This window comes from Eurytemora carolleeae, unplaced genomic scaffold (assembly GCF_000591075.1).
Source record: "Eurytemora carolleeae unplaced genomic scaffold, Eaff_2.0 scaffold737, whole genome shotgun sequence".
NCBI lineage: Eukaryota > Metazoa > Arthropoda > Copepoda > Calanoida > Temoridae > Eurytemora > Eurytemora carolleeae.
The window spans coordinates 102268-122141 of record NW_019396677.1 but is presented as its reverse complement, the minus strand read 5'-3'; the positions used below and the strand labels follow the sequence as shown (position 1 = coordinate 122141).

General features: G+C 30.0%; 2 protein-coding genes across 2 annotated transcripts in view; one reads left to right on the top strand and one right to left on the bottom strand.

Moving 5' to 3' along the window:
- The first annotated feature begins 287 nt into the window (after nt 1-287).
- Nucleotides 288-12606, top strand: LOC111707259 (uncharacterized). The gene is made up of 22 exons (XM_023480328.1): nt 288-316; nt 392-476; nt 1382-1419; nt 2140-2207; nt 2353-2441; nt 3985-4035; nt 4713-4742; nt 4948-5041; nt 5702-5804; nt 6447-6531; nt 6968-7003; nt 7064-7116; nt 7197-7236; nt 7369-7449; nt 7523-7553; nt 8326-8401; nt 8608-8677; nt 8753-8780; nt 8979-9028; nt 9567-9641; nt 10263-10331; nt 11100-12606. The coding sequence occupies exons 1-22, from the start codon at nt 288-290 to the stop codon at nt 11367-11369; spliced, it is 1551 nt and encodes a 516-aa protein (XP_023336096.1). The 3' UTR covers nt 11370-12606.
- A 311-nt stretch (nt 12607-12917) lies between these two features.
- Nucleotides 12918-19874, bottom strand: part of LOC111707263 (putative neutral sphingomyelinase) — a 28263-nt gene continuing 21306 nt past the window's right edge. The window contains exons 16-21 of the mRNA XM_023480332.1: nt 19211-19289; nt 18257-18352; nt 16699-16737; nt 16402-16461; nt 14164-14238; nt 12918-14065 (exon numbers count right to left, since the gene is read on the bottom strand). Of these exons, the coding sequence (XP_023336100.1) occupies nt 14035-14065; nt 14164-14238; nt 16402-16461; nt 16699-16737; nt 18257-18352; nt 19211-19289 (380 nt within the window). The 3' untranslated portion in view covers nt 12918-14034. The remainder of the gene's footprint in view (nt 14066-14163; nt 14239-16401; nt 16462-16698; nt 16738-18256; nt 18353-19210; nt 19290-19874) is intronic.

The following is a 19874-nucleotide window of genomic DNA, read 5'->3' as shown; positions in this document are numbered from 1 at the left end:
TATTATAGTTTTGTAAAGATCCATTACATTTATTTAACGAATTAAAAAACAATATTTAATAAAAGAAATTTAGATTACTGCTTTTGAAGCTGAAACTGTACAAGATTCTATACGAGAACCTCAGGGAAAATAGAATTAGAGCTTGATATTTTTATTTATTCATTACATACTCTATAGTTGAAGTTTAGCATGGTTAAAGAGATTGAGACAAAGACGACATTTTAAAAACATACTTGGGCTGCATAATCAGATTTATTCATAAGTTCAGAAAATGTTTATTATTGTAAATGAAAATTTTCTATTTTAGTGAAAACAGGTAAAACAAACTTTAAATTAAATATTTTTTGTAAAAATTGTCGGATAATATTGGTGAATATAAAATGTTGAATAGCCGGGCTGTTGGTAAGATTGAATACTTGAAACCTATAATCTTGATCTCCTCAACCCTACTCACATCCTCAGCAGTACCATCACAGGTTTATATATCATGGTATTTTTATCAAATATTCATAATTCAAACTTTAAAACCTAAAATTTTAAGTTTCACTTTTGCAAAATTTCACTTATATATATTGGATTTGAATAAATTAAAATGTTTTCTTATGGTTTTTAAATATTCACAATTTTACACTTGGGGATTTTGTTGTAGGTTACCAAATATTCAAAATCTCCTTATTCGAAGCTATATTAGCCTAATATTTATTTAGCATGATTTTTTTTTTAATTAGAATAAATTATGATTTGATATTAAAATTCAATTTTAATCAAGTTTTAAAATTGATTATTAAAAATCAAAAGTTTTTCCTTTCGGACTGTGAAATACTAGAAATGTGATGATCATTTTTAGAATTAACAAGCTTTTTTCTGATTACTACTTTACAAGCAATAAAAGAGAAGCTTTTTAAATTGACAGCTTCTCTCTGGTTCCATGTTTATCTCTATCCTTGCTGTTTAAAAGCGTGATATAAATCAAAATTAAATTCTAAAATTGTCTTTATTGAATTGATATACACGACGACCACTGTACCAAAACGTCCAGCTTGTCCAAAAAGTATGTCCAAAAAGTATGTCCAAAAAGTATGTCCAAAAAGTATGTCCAAAAAGTATGTCCAAAAAGTATGTCCAAAAAGTATGTCCAACATGACTGATTTCATGAATTTGATTGATTTCAGATAGAAAAGAATCCATCTAGTTTTCATCTTGTTTTTTTGGGGGAAAATTGTCATTTGATCATACATACATACATACATACATACATACATACATACATACATACATACATACAGTTATGCATTATTCAAGTTGTATATCATCTTTGACTATACAGCATCTCTTCCTCACATCTAAATTAAGCTTTAATAACATATTTTTAAATGTTTAGATTCTGCTTCCAGCAGTGGAGCTTGCAGTCAACACTAGGTACTTTAACAAAATATAATCTATCATTTTTGTTAGAAACTTAATTTTCTTTATAAAAAAATTCTTAATAGCGATGTTTAAGTCAATTATTACTTAGACTTTTTTTAATAAAAATTATCAAAATTTCGCCTTAATTTTAAAATCATAAATGTTGTAATTTCCCCGATTAAAATGGGATAAATTGTCAAAAGCTTACTGTTTTGTAAAATCAGAGAGTTTCTGTCCAGAAATGATTCTCACGTTAAAAGATAGAAATATCAAGCAATTATTCATATGCATCTTTAGTTTGGATATAATTGAACCTAAATATCTTTAGTTTGTATATAATTGAACCTGAATATCTTTAGTTTGGATATAATTGAACCTGAATATCTTTAGTTTGTATATAATTGAACCTGAATATCTATAGTTTGGATATGATTGAACCTGAATATCTTTAGTTTGTATATAATTGAACCTGAATATCTTTAGTTTGTATATAATTGAACCTGAATATCTTTAGTTTGTATATAATTGAACCTGAATATCTTTAGTTTGGATATAATTGAACCTGAATATCTATAATTTGGATATAATTGAACCTGAATATCTTTAGTTTGGATATAATTGAACCTGAATATCTATAGTTTGTATATCAATTGAACCTGAATATCTTTAGTTTGGAACCAATTGAACCTGAATATCTTTAGTTTGTATATAATTGAACCTGAATATCTTTAGTTTGGATATAATTGAACCTGAATGGACTATTCCTCTTCTAAAGCTAATCTTATTCGGACAAAATAAAGGTAAGATTAGTTATTTTAGCTATTTTTGATCTGATGAGATCATTCTTGTTTTCATTACTTTTTATAATGAAACTTCATTCATGGATTTCAATGGGCCATTACATTTTCAAAATTGTAAATTTCAGATCAAGTTCATTTATCCTAGATAAGTTTGATGGAGAGCTGCGGGAATTATACATGCAGTTGTACATAGAAGAATTGTTTTTTAGTAAACAGTTTAAAGAGCTTGTTCAGGTAATTGTGTGTACTGTGTACTGTGTACTTTATTACTTGATTTTACAAAAATTTATCAATTCCGCCAAAACATCAAAAATACTGATCAGGCTGGAAATCAACTTATCAAGTGAAATGGGTCTGCATACTGCACACTGTACAATATACTTTGCAAAATTGTGTTGTAATCTATAACGGATTAGGAATACCTTAGGATTCACGCATATATATATATATAGATATATATATATAGAACATGCTGTCAGCGCTCTATATAATGAATCAAAGCAAAAGGGAACGGGAGTGCACAAAGAACCTTACTAGTAGAAAGACATATAATATCAATATAATCTTCTACCTTAGGTCAAGTGCAGCTCCCAACTCTTACCGATTCATAACTCAGACTATTAATATAATATAGCCTGATAAATATATTTAACTCTGAATAGCTAGTTATAGATATCTATCTTAGTATAGACAGGCAAGGATATATAATTCTGCATAGCTAAACCCAATACATAGCTCTGCAAAGCTAATAGCTCCACAAAGTCAATAGCTCCGTAAAGCTAGATAAGATAGCTCCGTAACGCTAAGCAAGACCAATAGCTTAGTAAAGTTATATATAAAGATAAATAATTCTTGATTGATTATGAGTATATTAATAGCTAAGTAATTAACAATACCGCAAAGGGTTACTAAAAGCAATAATGGAGATTACGACAACCCTACCCCCAGGGGGTGGTGACCATGAAGATGTGCTTGAGAGACCTGTAGATGAAGGAGGGAATGATCTGGATAGGAGAGGGCCAGGAGGAGGTGACCCCCAGACGGGGGATACTTATGTAGATCCCCCCGACCCGGAGGATAAGCCTGAGGATGCAGACGAGGACGACCTCCTATGGATGAGACTGGGCCTTCAACCAGACAGAGGCCGGATAGATGTAGTTATAAGTAACTGGAGAAGGATCGAGGGTCAGATAGATGTTGGCTGGCAGAGCCTACATCAATTAATTGTAGATGCATCTCAGGGGCATAGGAGGATATCTAGGGAGGAACGCTATCTGAGGATGGAGTTGGAACTGTTGACCGACATGTCCTTGCTGATGCTGAGAAGGGCGGAGCTCCTGCTGTCGTTTGAGACCGAGGTGGATCCGAATGCTGAATACTAATCTCCTAATATAAATATACAATTATTACAATTATTGAATTAATAAATATGAACTAAGAGAGTTACGTATTGCGTTAAAATTCTGCTGTAGACCGAATCAAACTCGGGGTTTACAACAATTGCTGTGTTTCATGTTCATTAGATTATTCAAAATTCTGACTTTTACGTCGTCTTCCTGATCCACACTTTATTGGTTCCATTGTTTTTGTTTTATTCATTTTTGTTCATATTAAAGTTCATTAAAAATTTTAAATTCAGGACCAGTCATTTGAAATTCGTCCTTAGGCCTTTTTAACAGCTTTTGATCTTTTAACAAAGCATACCAAATCAGTTAGTTAATTATGCAAAGTGTTGAAAATAATTTGATTCAATTAAAAATTTTTCTTTTGTTTTTAGAAAGTTGATGACGTCATTGAAGAATTTCCTAAGAAGGAGTTAAATATGAAGGAATATTCATTTTTACTTCACTACAATACTCTTTTCTTCTAATCAATAGTTTCAAATCAATTATGAATTTTATTTATACAAATTTACTTCCATTACTCACCGCCTCCTAATCTGACAGATTGTCCTTTATGTTCAAGGATATAGTGGCGTAGCTTAGTTTTAACGGGGAGAAGAGAGGGGAGACTTAAACATGTACAGCAAAATTAGCAAACATTCGATTTTAAATAGAATTTAAAGATTCGGTTTATGAAAATTATATTCATAATTGTCAATACTATGATGAAAGTGAGATTAACAAAAATTTAAAAGTAATTTAACAGAGCAATTTAGTATTTTGTTCTTAAATATCCAATCTCTCCCAGGAAAGTTTAATGAGTTTCAAACATTTTTATCCTCAACCTTGGGGAAATCTAAACAATCTTTAATTTGGATTAAGCTAGTAAATCTTTCACTTAATTTAACTGATTATCATCCACTTCATTTTACAGTAACTACACTACACTACACTACACTACACAACACTACACTACACTACACTACACTACACTACACTACACTACACTACACTACACTACACTACACTACACTACACTACACTACATTACACTATTCTTCACTACACCACACTACACTACAAAATTAATATATTGTAAACTAAAAATGAATCCTTGATATAGTTCATCAAAGGATTGTCAATGAGGTATTTGGTGAGTTGTTTTTAATACATATTAAATTTCGGAAACTTAATGAAGCGTTAAATGTAAAGAAACTAAATTAGTTCCACAAAATCTAATTTTCAATCCCTATATATTTGCAGCCCGATGTCGCAGACATAGAAATTTTAACTATGACCGATGTCATCGGGTTGCAAAGATATAGTGATTAGAAATTTTGAGTTTGTTGCATGTACAGGAAAGGGAAGAGGATCCTTTGTACTATAGAACTAATGTACAAATGGTGTACAGCTTATATCCAAGACTACCTTCACAGAGAGAATCGTTAAGAGGTTTGTAAAAAATTCTCTTAGTAAATTGCATTTTCCTGGATCCCAAATTCTGTAGCCCACTCCCTAGCATATTCTAAATTCTGTAGCCCCCTCCCTAGCATATTCTAAATTATGTAGCCCCACTCCCTAGCATATTCTAAATTCTGTAGCCCCCTCCCTAGCATATCCTAAATTCTGTAGCCCCCCTCCCTAGCATATTCTAAATTCGGTAGCCCCACTCCCTAGCATATTCTAAATTCTGTAGCCCCCCTCCCTAGCATATTCTAAATTCTGTAGCCCCCTCCCTAGCATATCCTAAATTATGTAGCCCCACTCCCTAGCATATTCTAAATTCTGTAGCCCCCTCCCTAGCATATTCTAAATTCTGAAGCCCCACACCCTAGCATATTCTAAATTCTGTAGCCCCACTCCCTAGCATATTCTAAATTCTGTAGCCCCACTCCCTAGCATATTCTAAATTCTGTAGCCCCCCTCCCTACATATTCTAAATTCTGTAGCCCCCCTCCCCAGCAAATCCTAGCTTCGACGCACGGCCCAGGCACTGTGTTAACCCGGCCTAACCTAAGATATTAAAAAGACCTTTTCTACAAATGATGTGACGGGTCCAGTATTTCCGTGCAAGGATAGGGTCTATCAAATCAAATTGATATTGTGATTTAGAGCAGATAAAACGCTTGGAAGGTCGTCTTCGTAAATCTGGAGAGATGGATTTATTAAACCTGATGTGGGAGATGGGTGTAGATATTACATTATATCCTTCAAGGTATACTATTAAAGGGACTAGAGGCGAAATTTCACGATGACCTCCATTCTTAGATTGCAATACCCGATTCACAGCGGTACACGTCACGTCAAACTAAAGTAAAATTCACGCAAGATTGAAATCTTATATTTTTATAAAAACTCCTATTATGAAGAGCTATTGAGTAGAGTAAAAATGTTATGAATTTATAATATGTAAGTAAACAAATAAATTGTTTTTGTTTACACTTGTGCGTAAAATCAGAACTAGAGGAGCAACGGAGTCACAAAGTCGTCACAGTAATGTCAATTGAATTTGACCTTATCCTCCTGATTAGTTTGCAGTGGTTTGAACCTTTATCTGATATTATCTTCTCTTACCTTGTGAATCGGGCATTGTCATTGTTGGATGATGTCCTCCCCCTCTGTCAAAAGAAAGCGCAACGTTTTATTTAACCTATATTCAGTACTTTAAAAAAAATCTTAAAATCATATTTTCAAAATAGTTATAAATTTTCAAAATAAATAACAATTTAAAATAAAATTATTTTTACTTTTGAAAACAAATTTTAACTGTGTATTTCAAAATAACCATAACCGATTTCCTAACTGCTCACAAAATGTTTTCGAATTCATCAAATAATTGATAAATGACTTTACCTAGATACCAACGTACATCACTCCATATTCAGCATCTACAGGTTTACCCGGTCTGGCAATTAGAGATGATAGAGAAGAAAGAATACAAGGGAAACAATCATAAACATTTATTGATCAATCAATAAACTACACAACTACGCAATCAATTAATCAACTACAAAATCAATTAATCAACTACAAAATCAATTAATCAACTACAAAATCAATTAATCAACTACAAAATCAATTAATCAACTGAAAAATCAATTGATCAACTACACAATCAATTAATCAACTATAAAATCAATTAATTGATCAAAAAGTCAAATAATTACTTAATCAGTCATAAATTTGACTTTTACTTTTAATGGATTTTTTTTTTTAATTCGTTCATCCAATAAAAGACTCATATATTTGTGATATACCAACTTAACAAGATTTTTTTATTTTATGTTTAGATTTTTGGATTTCTATTTACTTTAAAAATGATCAAACAAAAAATATAAAAAATCTTAAGATTAACATTTTTATGATTTTTCTGCAAAGGACCGCATTGAAGGGATACAGAAAAATTGGGAAGAGGTATTTATTTTAATTTTTTAGTTAAATTTATCTTTAAAAAATTTAAAAACAACTTTTAAGATAAGGAATGAAGCTTTAACTTTGCTGCAGCACTCTGAATTGAACAAAACAAGGTAAAATTAGTTTTATTTTTTTTTCTTCATTAAATTTAAAATTTCTGCATAAAAAATAAATACTAAAAACTTGTTTTAAGAGTTGAACCAGAGTACGATATTTACAGTAAAACTGAACAGGTAAGGATATAGATTGTATTCTCTGGACCTCACCTCTCTGCCTTCCCACCCTCGCTTATATAGTTTATATAGATTGTATTCTCTGGACCTCACCTCTCTTCCTTCCCACCCTCGCTTATATAGTTTATATAGATTGTATTCTCTGGACCTCACCTCTCTTCCTTCCCACCCTCGCTTTGTGCTGCAGCCCCTATAACCTGTTCACTATTAAAGGTACATACTTCTGTTTTTAAAAAAACCTAATTTTTTACAATTTGATATATTTTTACAATTTAAAATTTTGCAGAAATTTCCTGAAGCTGCTGATTGCGCTTATGGTAAGAATGGAGAAATGTCTTCTTCTCTTTGAGAAGGGGCAACTATACAATTCGAAGTCTACAGTATATATATACAACTGATTACAAGTGATTAATGTAGGATACATCATGATTACTTTAGGATATATAATGATTAATTCATGATATATAATATACAATGATAACTTTAGGATATATGATGATTGATTACTGAAGAATATCTAATGATTCCTGTAGAATATATAAAGATTACAGTAAGTTATATAATGATTACTGTAGGATATATGATGATTTCTGTAGAATATATAATGATTCCTGTAGGATATATGATGAGAACTGTAGGATATGTAATAATTACTCTTGATTACTCAAGGATATATAATGATTACTTTAGGATATGTAATTATTACTCTACGATATATAATGATTACTCAAGGATATATAATGATAACTGTAGGATATATGATGATTTCTGTAGAATACATAATGATTCGTGTAGGATATATAATGATTACTCTAGGATATGTAATGATTACTCTACGATATATAATGATTACTCAAGGATATGTAATGATTACTCAAGGATATATAATGATTACTTTAGGATATGTAATGATTACTCTACGATATATAATGATTACTCAAGGATATATAATGATTACTGTAGGATATATAATTATTTCTGTAGGATATATTATGATAACTGTAGGATATATAATGATTAGTGTGGGATAAGTAATGATTAGTGTAGGATAAGTAATGATTACTGCAGGGTATATAATGATTACTGTAGGATATATAATGATTACCGTATTGGAACCTGGAGCTGTAATCTATCCTCATGGTGACAAAACCAATACAAAACTCAGGTCTAATAGATGCTTTAATTATTTTTGAAAAAAAACATTTCTTATTATTTTTTTTTCTTCAATTTTATGATAAACCAATCCATAAAATATCAATGTACTTTTAATAAATGAATTTAATTAGTCTATAGACCAAAAAAAATATGGTTTTTTAAATAATCTTTAAAAAAGTCAAATAAAAATAAATTTAAAATTATGTTAAAATTTAGAGTACATTTAACCCTGGATGCTGCGGATCTAAGTTTTTTTGAGAACAATCCTCAGTTGCCTGCTGCAGGGGTAACGTTTTTTACATGAATAAAATCATTTAATAATATATTTTTTTCTAATTTTTTCTCAAAATATATTTTTCAGCTTCTTTTGGCACAGAGAGAAGTTATAGGTAACCAACTTTATGATTTTACAATTACTTTATGGTTTTTTTTACTTAAAGTTTTGAAGAAAAAAAAACATTTAACGGTTAGTGTACATTTTTAATACTTTGAAAAACATAAGTAAGTATAAACTATCGTCAAATCTTCTCATTACAAAAATTAAACTATTTCAGGAGATGTTTTAAGAATTTGCAAATTATTTTTAGGATGGGAGACAGGGAAGCTTGCAATCTTTGATCCAAGTTTTGAACATCAGGTTCAGAATAATAGTAACAATAGCAAATTCAAAAATTATACCGATAATAGTAGCTTTAAAGTTTTAACTAGACATGAATTTGCATAAAATAAAAAAAAAAGAAATATAAAGATGAAACCACCACATTTAAGCAAAATTTTTTTTTAAATAACAAAAATCCGTATTAGGTTTTTTTTTATTTAGGATGCAACTTAAGATTTATTACCGATACATTATAGCTTGTCTATTAAAATATAAGGCAATTAAGCGCTAATTTCTTTCTTGTCTTTGCTCTAGAAATTAAGGAGCAGCTTTCCTTGCAGTGACCGTGCAAATTATCAATTTCTTCAAAATTTATTAATATAGCCCGGGAACCCAGCTTTGCCTGGAATTAAAGTCACCCCACTCGACTTGAAACTTTTAAATAAAAATCTAAATTAGAATAAAATCGGTTATGATCGGACAAACAAACATAAAAACATGTATTACTACTTTATGTATAATCCTTAGATAAATGAATTGTCATAAAAAGATTTATTTCAGTTTAATTAATTTCCAGATGTGGAATCAAGGAGACCAGAGGGTTGTAATTCTAAGCTTTGATGTAGATCATCCTGAACTAGGAGTTAATATGGTCAGTCATTTTCATTAAATAACCTTACTCGTACCAGCCTGTCTAGTACCCAATATATGGTTGACCCAAGAAAATCAGGCGGACTAAACCTATGTGACAGTTAATTCCAATATTGTAATGCTATCTTATGTTTCTGTAAAGAGAAATTACCTAAAGCTGTAACCCCCAGCAAATAAAAAATCCCATGTGCACTCTCCACTAAACCACACTATTCCTTCTCTTAGAGTTCTGCAGTACATTTCAGTACGTACAGAAAGCTTAGTTTAGAATGCTTTGTTTACTTGCAGAGCAATAATTTATTTGGTTTGGTTTGAAGAATTTGTACCTTCAATTCAATATATCGCTGTAAAATGTACCGTAAATTGTAAGTGCACCCAAAACTAAGCTTGCATGTGCGTACTGTAGTGCTTTAGTTTTAGTTTCTTAATATTCTCCATTTTTTAAATCTCTTAAATCAAAATCTACACAAATGCTAAGACCCCAAAAAGGAAATTTGAGAGTTTTGTTCAACGATATTCTTTTAAATTTCGGGCTCAGTGGGTTCTAGTTAACGAAAATATTAAAGTACACCACTCTCATGTTTGGCAAACACTCCCTTTAATTACTAAAACAATGTTTTAGAGAAAGAAGCTGAGAGGAGTCTTTGACGGGAAAACACAAGAAGAAGATTTAGGAATATCGATTTTGAGGGTAAAAAATGTGAACATTAAATTGTGTTTGTTTTGTAAAAATTTGAAAATATCTAAAATACATTTTCTCTACCTGAAACTACAGGCTTAAAAGTACCAAGGGTTTATTAAAAACTCTTTGTATAAAAGCTAAAAGTACCTATTTTCAAGAACAAAAGAATTGATTACTTGCCTCAAATTCAATTTCTAACCCTTGAATGGACCCGAACCATATTTTCTATACATGTGAAGTCTAATTATCAAAATTTCAAATATCAATAATTCTTATCATCATGTTGCAATACAATATTTGAAATATCAATGACTCCCATCATCATGTTGCAATACAATATTTGAAATATCAATGGTTCTCATCGTCATGTTGCAATACAATGATTGAAATATCAATAGTTCTCATCATCATGTTGCAATAGAATATTTGAAATTTCAATGGTTCTCATCTTCATGTTGCAATACAATGATTGAAATATCAATAGTTCTCATCATCATGTTGCAATAGAATATTTGAAATTTCAATGGTTCTCATCATCATGTTGCAATGCTTTTTTATTTTTTTTATTTTTCAATAAAAAACCACGCATACAATTGTCCATCTATATGTTTTAATGACATATAATGATTTGTAGCACCAGGGCAAATGAATATGAATAAGAATATATGAATGGCCGTTTAATGATTGGTCCTAGACTTAATGCAATAGAGAGACAATCAACCAGGAGGTTTAGAGTTTGAGGCAAGATATCAGTTTTATAAAAACATAAATTTTTAGGTCCCTGAAGATCTGAGGATTACCACGCGGTATATTTATGATCAGTTTGAAACCAATGAATCGGAAGGCAAGCAATCAAAAAGCAACCAATCAGAAAGCAACCAATCAGAAAGCAACCAATCAGAAAACAACCAATCAGAAAGCAACCAATCAGAAAGCAACCAATCAGAAAGCAAGCCATCAGAAAGCAAGCAATCAGAAGCCAACCAATCAGAAAGCAAGCAATCAGAAGCCAACCAATCAGAAAGCAAGCAATCAGAAAGCAATTAAGAGAAAGGAGAAACATTTTAAAACATTCGTAAATAATTATATAGTTCAATAAACTCTTTTTATCTAAAATGAAAATCCCTTAGAAATGTAAACAGCGGTGTCTTTGACCCGATCCCATGTGGCTATTTCCGATCCCATGGGCCTATTTCCGATCCCATGATGCCATTTCCGATCCCCTGGGGCTATTTCCGATCCCATGGGCCTATTCCCGATCCCATGATGCTATTTCCGATCCTATGGGGCTATTTCCGATCTCATGGGGCTATTTCCGATCCCATGGGGCTATTTCCGATCTCATGGGGCTATTTCCGATCCCATGGAACTATTTCCGATCCCATGGGGCTATTTCCGATCTCATGGAGCTATTTCCGATCCCATAGGGCTATTTCCGATCCTATGGGGCTATTTTCGATCCCATGGGCCTATTTCCGATCCCATGATGCTATTTCCGATCCTATGGGGCTTTTTCTGATCCCATGGGACTATTTCCGATCCCATGGGGCTTTTTCCGATCCAATGGGGCTATTTCTGATCTCATGGGGCTATTTCCGATCCCATGGGGCTATTTCCGATCTCATGGGGCTATTTCCGATCCCATGGGGCTATTTCCGATCTCAAGGGGCTATTTCCGATCCCATGGGACTATTTCCGATGCCATGGGGCTATTTCCGATCTCATGGGGCTATTTCCGATCCCATGGGGCTTTTTCCGATCTCATGGGGCTATTTACGATCCCATGGGGACTATTTTCGATCTCATGGGGCTATTTCCGATCCCATGGGGCTATTTCCGATCCCATGGGGCTATTTCCGATCCCACGGGGCTATTTCCGAACTAGCTGGAGTGCCCGGTGTTGCCCGTGAAATCAAAAAAGAATTTCGAATTTAAAGGAAATTGATTTTTAACAAAATTATTCAAAAATCGAAATTTTTAGCCTATGGGTACCCTACCCACAGCTGTCCAGGGCTTTATTATACAGACGAAAAAGCGAAGATTTCCAAAACAAAATATGGGATCTTTACAATTGCCCTGTAAACTTCACCGTTTTCTAAATCTCAAGGAGAGAAGTGGTAATTGCTTTGGAAATCTTATGCCCGGCTGAGCCAAATTTCTCAAATTGTTTAACTTTTCAAATTTGCAATTTGTGATAGGATATGACAAGGTTACATAAATTTATCTAAAAATAATGAAGATCATGAAATTATGTATTTATTATAAACATTTAAACAAAAATAAAACTGTGCATGGATTTAACGATACAAAATAAAATAACATTTGATTGATGATGTTGTATTTTTTAACAATACATACATAAAAAATCCAAGATAATTATTGATTGAATGATGAATACAAATCTGTATCTTGTACACTGTATTTTGTACACTGTATTGTGTACACTGTATATTGTACATTGTATTGTGTACATTGTATTGTGTACACTGTATTGTGTACACTGCATTTTGTACACTGTATTTTGTACACTGTATTGTGTATACTGTATTATGTACACTGAATTGTGTACACTGTATATTGTACATTGTATTGTGTACACTGTATTTTGTACACTGTATTGTGTACACTGTATTGTGTACACTGTATCTTGTACACTGTATTGTGTACACTAGTTCTTGTACACTAAAGCTTGTACACAATACATTTATTACATTACATGCATTCTTGGCTGAATACAAAAATACTTAAATGACGAGTGTTCGTTGGTACATGATAAACAATTGTGTACACTGGTTGTGTACATGATAAACAATTGTGACTATATGATTAGGTTTGGAAAACAGAGAAAATAACTTCTAGCTGAAAGACGACATTTATTTAACTAGAAGAAAAAAAAGATAAATTCGACTGCTTACAATTTATCAAGCTCAGAAATTTCAAGACGTTGAATTTTTCGTAACTTTAGAAACGTATATATTGTATTTATGTACACTGTACAAAAAGTCATTTTAAGTCAGACTAGAAAATGAAAGTCTTATTTAAGAATCAAAGACTCTGCAGGAAATCGAGTAATAACTATAAAAACCTTCTGAAGCTGAAGAGTTCTTCATAATTTTACATATTTTACAAAACGCATTTTTTAAAATGACTTATTTTATGTCTTAAAACTAGTCAGTTCTGCTGAAGTCTAAACTAGTTCTTCCTTTAGTCATTAAATTCGACCTCTGATAATATGGTAGAAATAACAATATCTAAAATAAAAATTTCTTAAATATTTTTATGAGCAACATAAACTATTTATTGCTGATGAACAGTTTAATTTGCTCATGAAAAATTTGTTTATGCTCATGAACAGTTTTTAATTGCTTGTTAAAAATGTTCTAATTTTGTAAATGTTATTGTTTTTTATACTTATTGTTTATGTTAGTTATTGTTTCTACATATTGTTATTGCTTAGTGAATGTGTACACAAATTACTTGTTATTTACAAATATGTTTAACTACTAAAAATCCTTTTTCAAGTAAAAACGATTTCTTTTTTATTTACAAACAGTTTAAAATTGATTTGTATTTTGTATGGTTCAGCTTAAGCACTTTTTTCATTGACGTATAGTTAAGCTTATATTCTTGAATATATTTCTATATGTTGTTAAATAAATGGATTAAATGAAAAGTGATGGATGAATGGTTTGAAAATGAAGTCCTGCTGCAGTTAATTCAGTGTTCTAGCTTGAGTATGATTCCTGATTAAAATAAACATTTGTTTTAAAGTTTTTTTTGCGTTATTATTTTAATATTATTTTTTCATTTTTTATCTCGTTCAACAAAATGTTTGTTTTCCCTGTAATCATGGATTAGAAAGGTGGCAGACAAGGGTTCATGATCACTTACAGAGATAATTCGTCCATCAGCAGCCCTAGATAGATACATAGATACATAGATAGATAGATAGATAGATAGATAGATAGATAGATAGATAGATAGATAGATAGATAGATAGATAGATAGATAGATAGATAGATAGATAGATACAATTAAACCCTAAATAAGCCATACATCGGAAGAATTCTGATGATGGAATGTTGCAGATATTTAGTTTTTTTAATTAAATAATTATATGGAGATATTTAAAAACGACTCACATCGAAGAAATATCAAATTTCAACTATTTACGAATGTGTCGAAAAATAATCAACGACTATTGTTTGTAATATCTGAATAATTTGTTTGGAATTAAATTGATTTGTTTACGATCCGAGTTGAATGTTGCATCTTTCTGAATTTGTATGGGCACTACGTTTTTCGGTATTGGTCGTTTTTAACAATTTTCTCCTTGAAAACTAATTGAAACCTAATTGAAAACTAAATGAATTCTAATTGCATACTATTGAATACTAATTGAAAACTAATTGAAAACTAATTGAAAACTAAATGAATTCTAATTGAATACTATTGAATACAAATCGAAAACTAATTGAAAACTTATTGAAAACTAAATGAATTCTAATTGAAAACTAATTAAAAACTAATTGAAAACTAAATCAATGCTAATTGAATAATAATTGAATACTAATCGAAAACTTATTGAATGCTAATTTAATACTAAATAAATGCTAATTGAATACTAATTAAAAACTATTTGAAAACTAATTGAAAACTAAATGAATGCTAATTAAATACTAATTGAAAGCTAAATGAATTCTAATTCAAAACTAATTAGCTAGGGAAGTGTTCTTGGGCCCCTACTTTTTCTCATATACATAAACGATTTGCCTTTATCTGACCATTTACCCGTATTTTCATTGTCTAAATGTACACAACACGAAGATAATATTGGTAGCAAACCAGTTCTAATTAGAAACACTTCAATCGAAAATAAAACCAAGTTCAAGGAAAAACTGTTACTCAATGACTGGACTCATGTTATGATAAATGAAGATCCTTCTACAGCCTTTTCTGAATTTTCTAACACCTTAAATAATATTTATGAAGAAAGCTTTCCATTTAGCAAATATAAGCCAAACAAAAATAAAAATTCTGTTAACCCTTGGTTTACGTCCTTCTTGCTAGTGTCAAGAAAACAAAAAGAAAAATTATTTAAGAAAAAAATCCTGAATCCAACTAAAATAAATATAGAAACTTTTAGAAAATATAATTCTGTTTATCGTACAACAATAAAAAAGGCCAAAATTAGTTATTTTTCTTCAAAATTTACAGAATACTCAAAAGACATCAAAAAGACCTGGTCTTTACTGAACTCTATTATATCTTCTAAGGAAAAAAGTCATTCAGTTCCTGAAATTTTCACTGATGATAAAAAAAGTTTTTGTGGGATCTGCTGAAATAGCAGAGGGTTTTAATGACTTTTTTGTGAACGTTGGACCCAGATTGTCTAGTCATATTCCGGATTCTAATGTCAATTTTGAAACATATCTGAAGGAGCCATCCAAGGAAAATTTTGTGTTTGCAAATATTACACCAGAAATTATTCCTGAAACAGTGAGTAAACTTAAACCTAAAAACAGTTCAGGAAAGGACAATATTTCTACCAAGCTACTGAAGGAAATAATTGAAAGTATTGTCTATCCAATAGCGCATTTGTTTAACCTTTCTTTTAAAACAGGATATATCCCTAGTGATTATAAATGTGCAAAAATAATTCCTATCTTTAAAACTGAACAAAAAAATAAATTTAATAACTACAGACCAATTAGTATTCTACCAGCGCTAAGTAAACTTCTTGAAAAAATAGCTGCGACTCAAATGTTTAAATATCTTAACAAGTTTGAGATTTTCTATCAACATCAATATGGATTTAGACCACAACATAATACTAATCAACCNAAACTACATAGTAAATTGTGATTTTTTATTTGTATTATCTTGTGCTTTGGAGTTGAATAAAATATGAATAAATATGAATGAATTGAAAACTAATTGAAAACTAATCGAAAACTAATTGAATACTAATTGATTGATTAAAGTTTACAATATTATGTATTCCGAGCCAGATCAATTTCTCATTTTAGAAATATCAGATTGAAGTAAAATTGGAATCAATCGAATTCAATAGAAATACCTGGTTAACATTATCGGCATAGTAAACTCAACAGTTTTCATTGATATACTGTCAATACTCCTACACCAATAATAATAATGATAATAATAATAATGATAATTAATAATAATAAAAATAGTAATAATAATAATAATAATAATATTAATAGTAATAATAAAAAGCGTAAGAATGATAATAATGTAATAGAAATAAATAAATGATAATATTTTTTTTGACAGATAAAAAAAAGTGAATTTGGAACTTTTTCATTCTGATTTCATTTCAAACAAAATCTTGTTTCAAATGTTATGACCTGACCTATACATGAGGTAGTCTATTCTCTCCGGTTTATAATGCCTAGATCAATCATTAATTAGTTTTTATTAGTTAAAAGATTTAATTAAAGTTTTGATAACAAAATTATGATGAATGCCCATTTGTAATTTCATAAATCATTCATTAATTAAAATATTTTTGAGTTCATTTGATAGGTTTAATTCACATCTATAAATCTTATAATCTTTATATGAAGGTTGTTAAAGTTAACATGACATGCGGTTATATTCGTTATATGTTCTTAAATTGTTTAATGATTTTTCTTACAAAATTGCATTATGAACGAACGTTTTGTTTTAAATTGATTAGATTTAAAATATCAAAATAAAAATTAATAATTCAAAAATATGAAACTAAAATGTGTGATTAACTACAGGGTTTCCCACGAAACATGACAATAGCAAGACGACTTGAAATTCGTCTTTGATATTTGAATTTATTTGTGACGTTTAGTCTTCTATCTACTTAAACATGTATGATTCTTGAAACAATTATCACATAATTCTCCTAGCCCTGGCATTTCCAAAAAGTGGTCTGCGTTTTTTGTGCTTTCAATATTACCGGAGATATAAAGAGTTTGGTTCAGATTTCAATTTTGTTAAATAAAAGCAAAATTGTCGAAATCTGAACGAAATTCTTCATATCTCGGGCAATATTGAAAGCACAAAAAAGGCAGACCACATTTTGGAAATGGCAGGACTAGGGGTATTTTGTGATTATTGTCTCTAGAAATTTCCTTCTAAAATTAGGTTGACAAATAAACGCAGCAAATTATATCAAAAATCAAGACGACATTCAAGTCGTCTTGCATACTGTCATGTTTCGTGGGACACCCTGTACCAAAACTAAGTAGCATGGTGTAGTTAATAAGTATTTAAAAAATATATTAATATATATTTATATGCATGCAAACAGATCCTTGATTATAATAAATGCATTTTCAAGATTAAAAACTTATTTAAAAGCTTATGTTATAAATATTAAGATGGGAGATCTCTAATTAATAAAAATGAAAGATCTCTTATTAATAAAAATGTAATATCTCTAATTAATGAACGAATTAATGATTTATTTAAAGAATTAATAAATTAATTACTTTATTATTTAATGATTAATTAATTAGTAAGTAATTTAAGTAATTTATGTAATTTATGTATTTATTGATTCATAATAAAGAAATAAATCAAGGAATTAATGAACTACTGAATTAATGAATTGATGAATTAATAAATAAATTAAGAAATTAATGAATAAATTTAATTAATAAAAACCATAAAATAATTACTTAAGGAATCAATTAATTTTTAAATGAAAATCTAATAAATTAATGAATTAATGAATTTGGGAATCAATGAAATAACAACTTAACAAGTCAATGAATCGATGAATTATTGAATCAAATAATGTATAAATGAATTAGTTAATGAGTAATGAATAAAAAAGGAAATGAATAAATAAATTAATAAATCTATGAATCGATGAATCATAAATCAATAAATGAATGAAATGATGTCTGAATGAATGAATTAATGAATGTCACCTTGTGTAAGTGTTCTCTGAGTTTCCAAATGTAGCGAAGAGGGGATGGAAGGAGGAACCTGGATACTTATCCACCATAGCATCCTTCAGAACAGTTCTAGATAGATAGATAGATAAATATATAGATAGATAGATAGATAGATAGATAGATAAATAGATAGATAAATAGATAGATAAATAGATAGATAGATAGATAGATAGATAGATATATAGATAGACAGATAGATAGATAGATAGATAGATAGATAGATAGATAGATAGATAGATAGATAGATAGATAGATAGATAGATAGATAGATAATTAAAGATGAAATTTGTCCATCAACTTGTGAACTACATATAACAAGCAGCTAAAAAATGGGTCTCTAATTACCCCTCTTTTTTAGCTGTTTTACACCGCAAACTCTTAAACATTCCATAAATAAATTAGCCTATGGAAATGTTCAAAATTTGATGTTACAAAAGATATAATGAAGGGTCATAAAACTTACCTTTAAATAATTTGTCAAGCACATTATTATCAAAAATTGTTTGTAATCAAACCATACTATACTGTCGACATAGTGAGATCCAGAAAACAGTGGACTTCTAGTTTACTCATATTTTTTATGAAATTAAATGTTAGATATGATTTTAAACTATTTAAAAAAAACCGTAGCGACATTTCTTAAGTACAGGGGGGGAAAAGAACAACGAAATTCATTCCATAGCTCTTTGGTTCTTACTTCTTGAAGATATATAGTATGCATTGAGTGACAAAGCACATTTGCAGACACATTGAGAACTCATACTAGAGTGACATACATCCATACATACAAACAATATAGATTTCAATGAAAAAGTCTATTTGTGTTATAGCCCCTAATAAAATTCATGAGCACTCTCTTTAATGTTGTAAATATTGTAAATACGTATTGTTGTGAATAAATATTGAATACAATAGAAAATCACAAACCTTAGCATACCATACGGTTGATGCATGTTGTCAATAGGAGTAGCGTTGATATCTCCACCAAATAGGGTTATATCAGCATCTACAGACATATAATATATTTGCTTGGAAACCCTGCTTTTCACTGGAAACTTAAATTTCTCGATAAAAGTCATTAACATACAAAATTCCAATTTCTGGAACTCAGTCAAGAACATTCCCGATCATAACTCATGAACCCTAGACCAATTTTCCTCAAATTTTGATTAGGGAACTCGGGAGAACAACAGGAATTCCTAGATTGGTTTTGAGATTCTAAAATGAATAAAATAGCTGAAATCGTAATTTACGACAAAGAGCGGGTAAACGGCGGGAGTAACTATGAGTTAACGCTGGTTTCCAAGAGATTACAATATATATATTCATCATATTCATCATACATAAAATATTTTCATTCTTAATATATATAATTACACCCCGGAGCGAACCGTTATATACATGTAAATATATTGTGGCAAGTATTCCGGTTTTTAATCAGACATTTTTACACAATTAATAATCTGTACTGTTTGAAACAAATGTTTATTGTTTTAATATAAATTACAAATGTCAGTTTCAATTGTATTATAGTGCAAGATGATAAATTCGTTGGACGGCTGATTAATTGATTGAATCGATTGGATTCCCT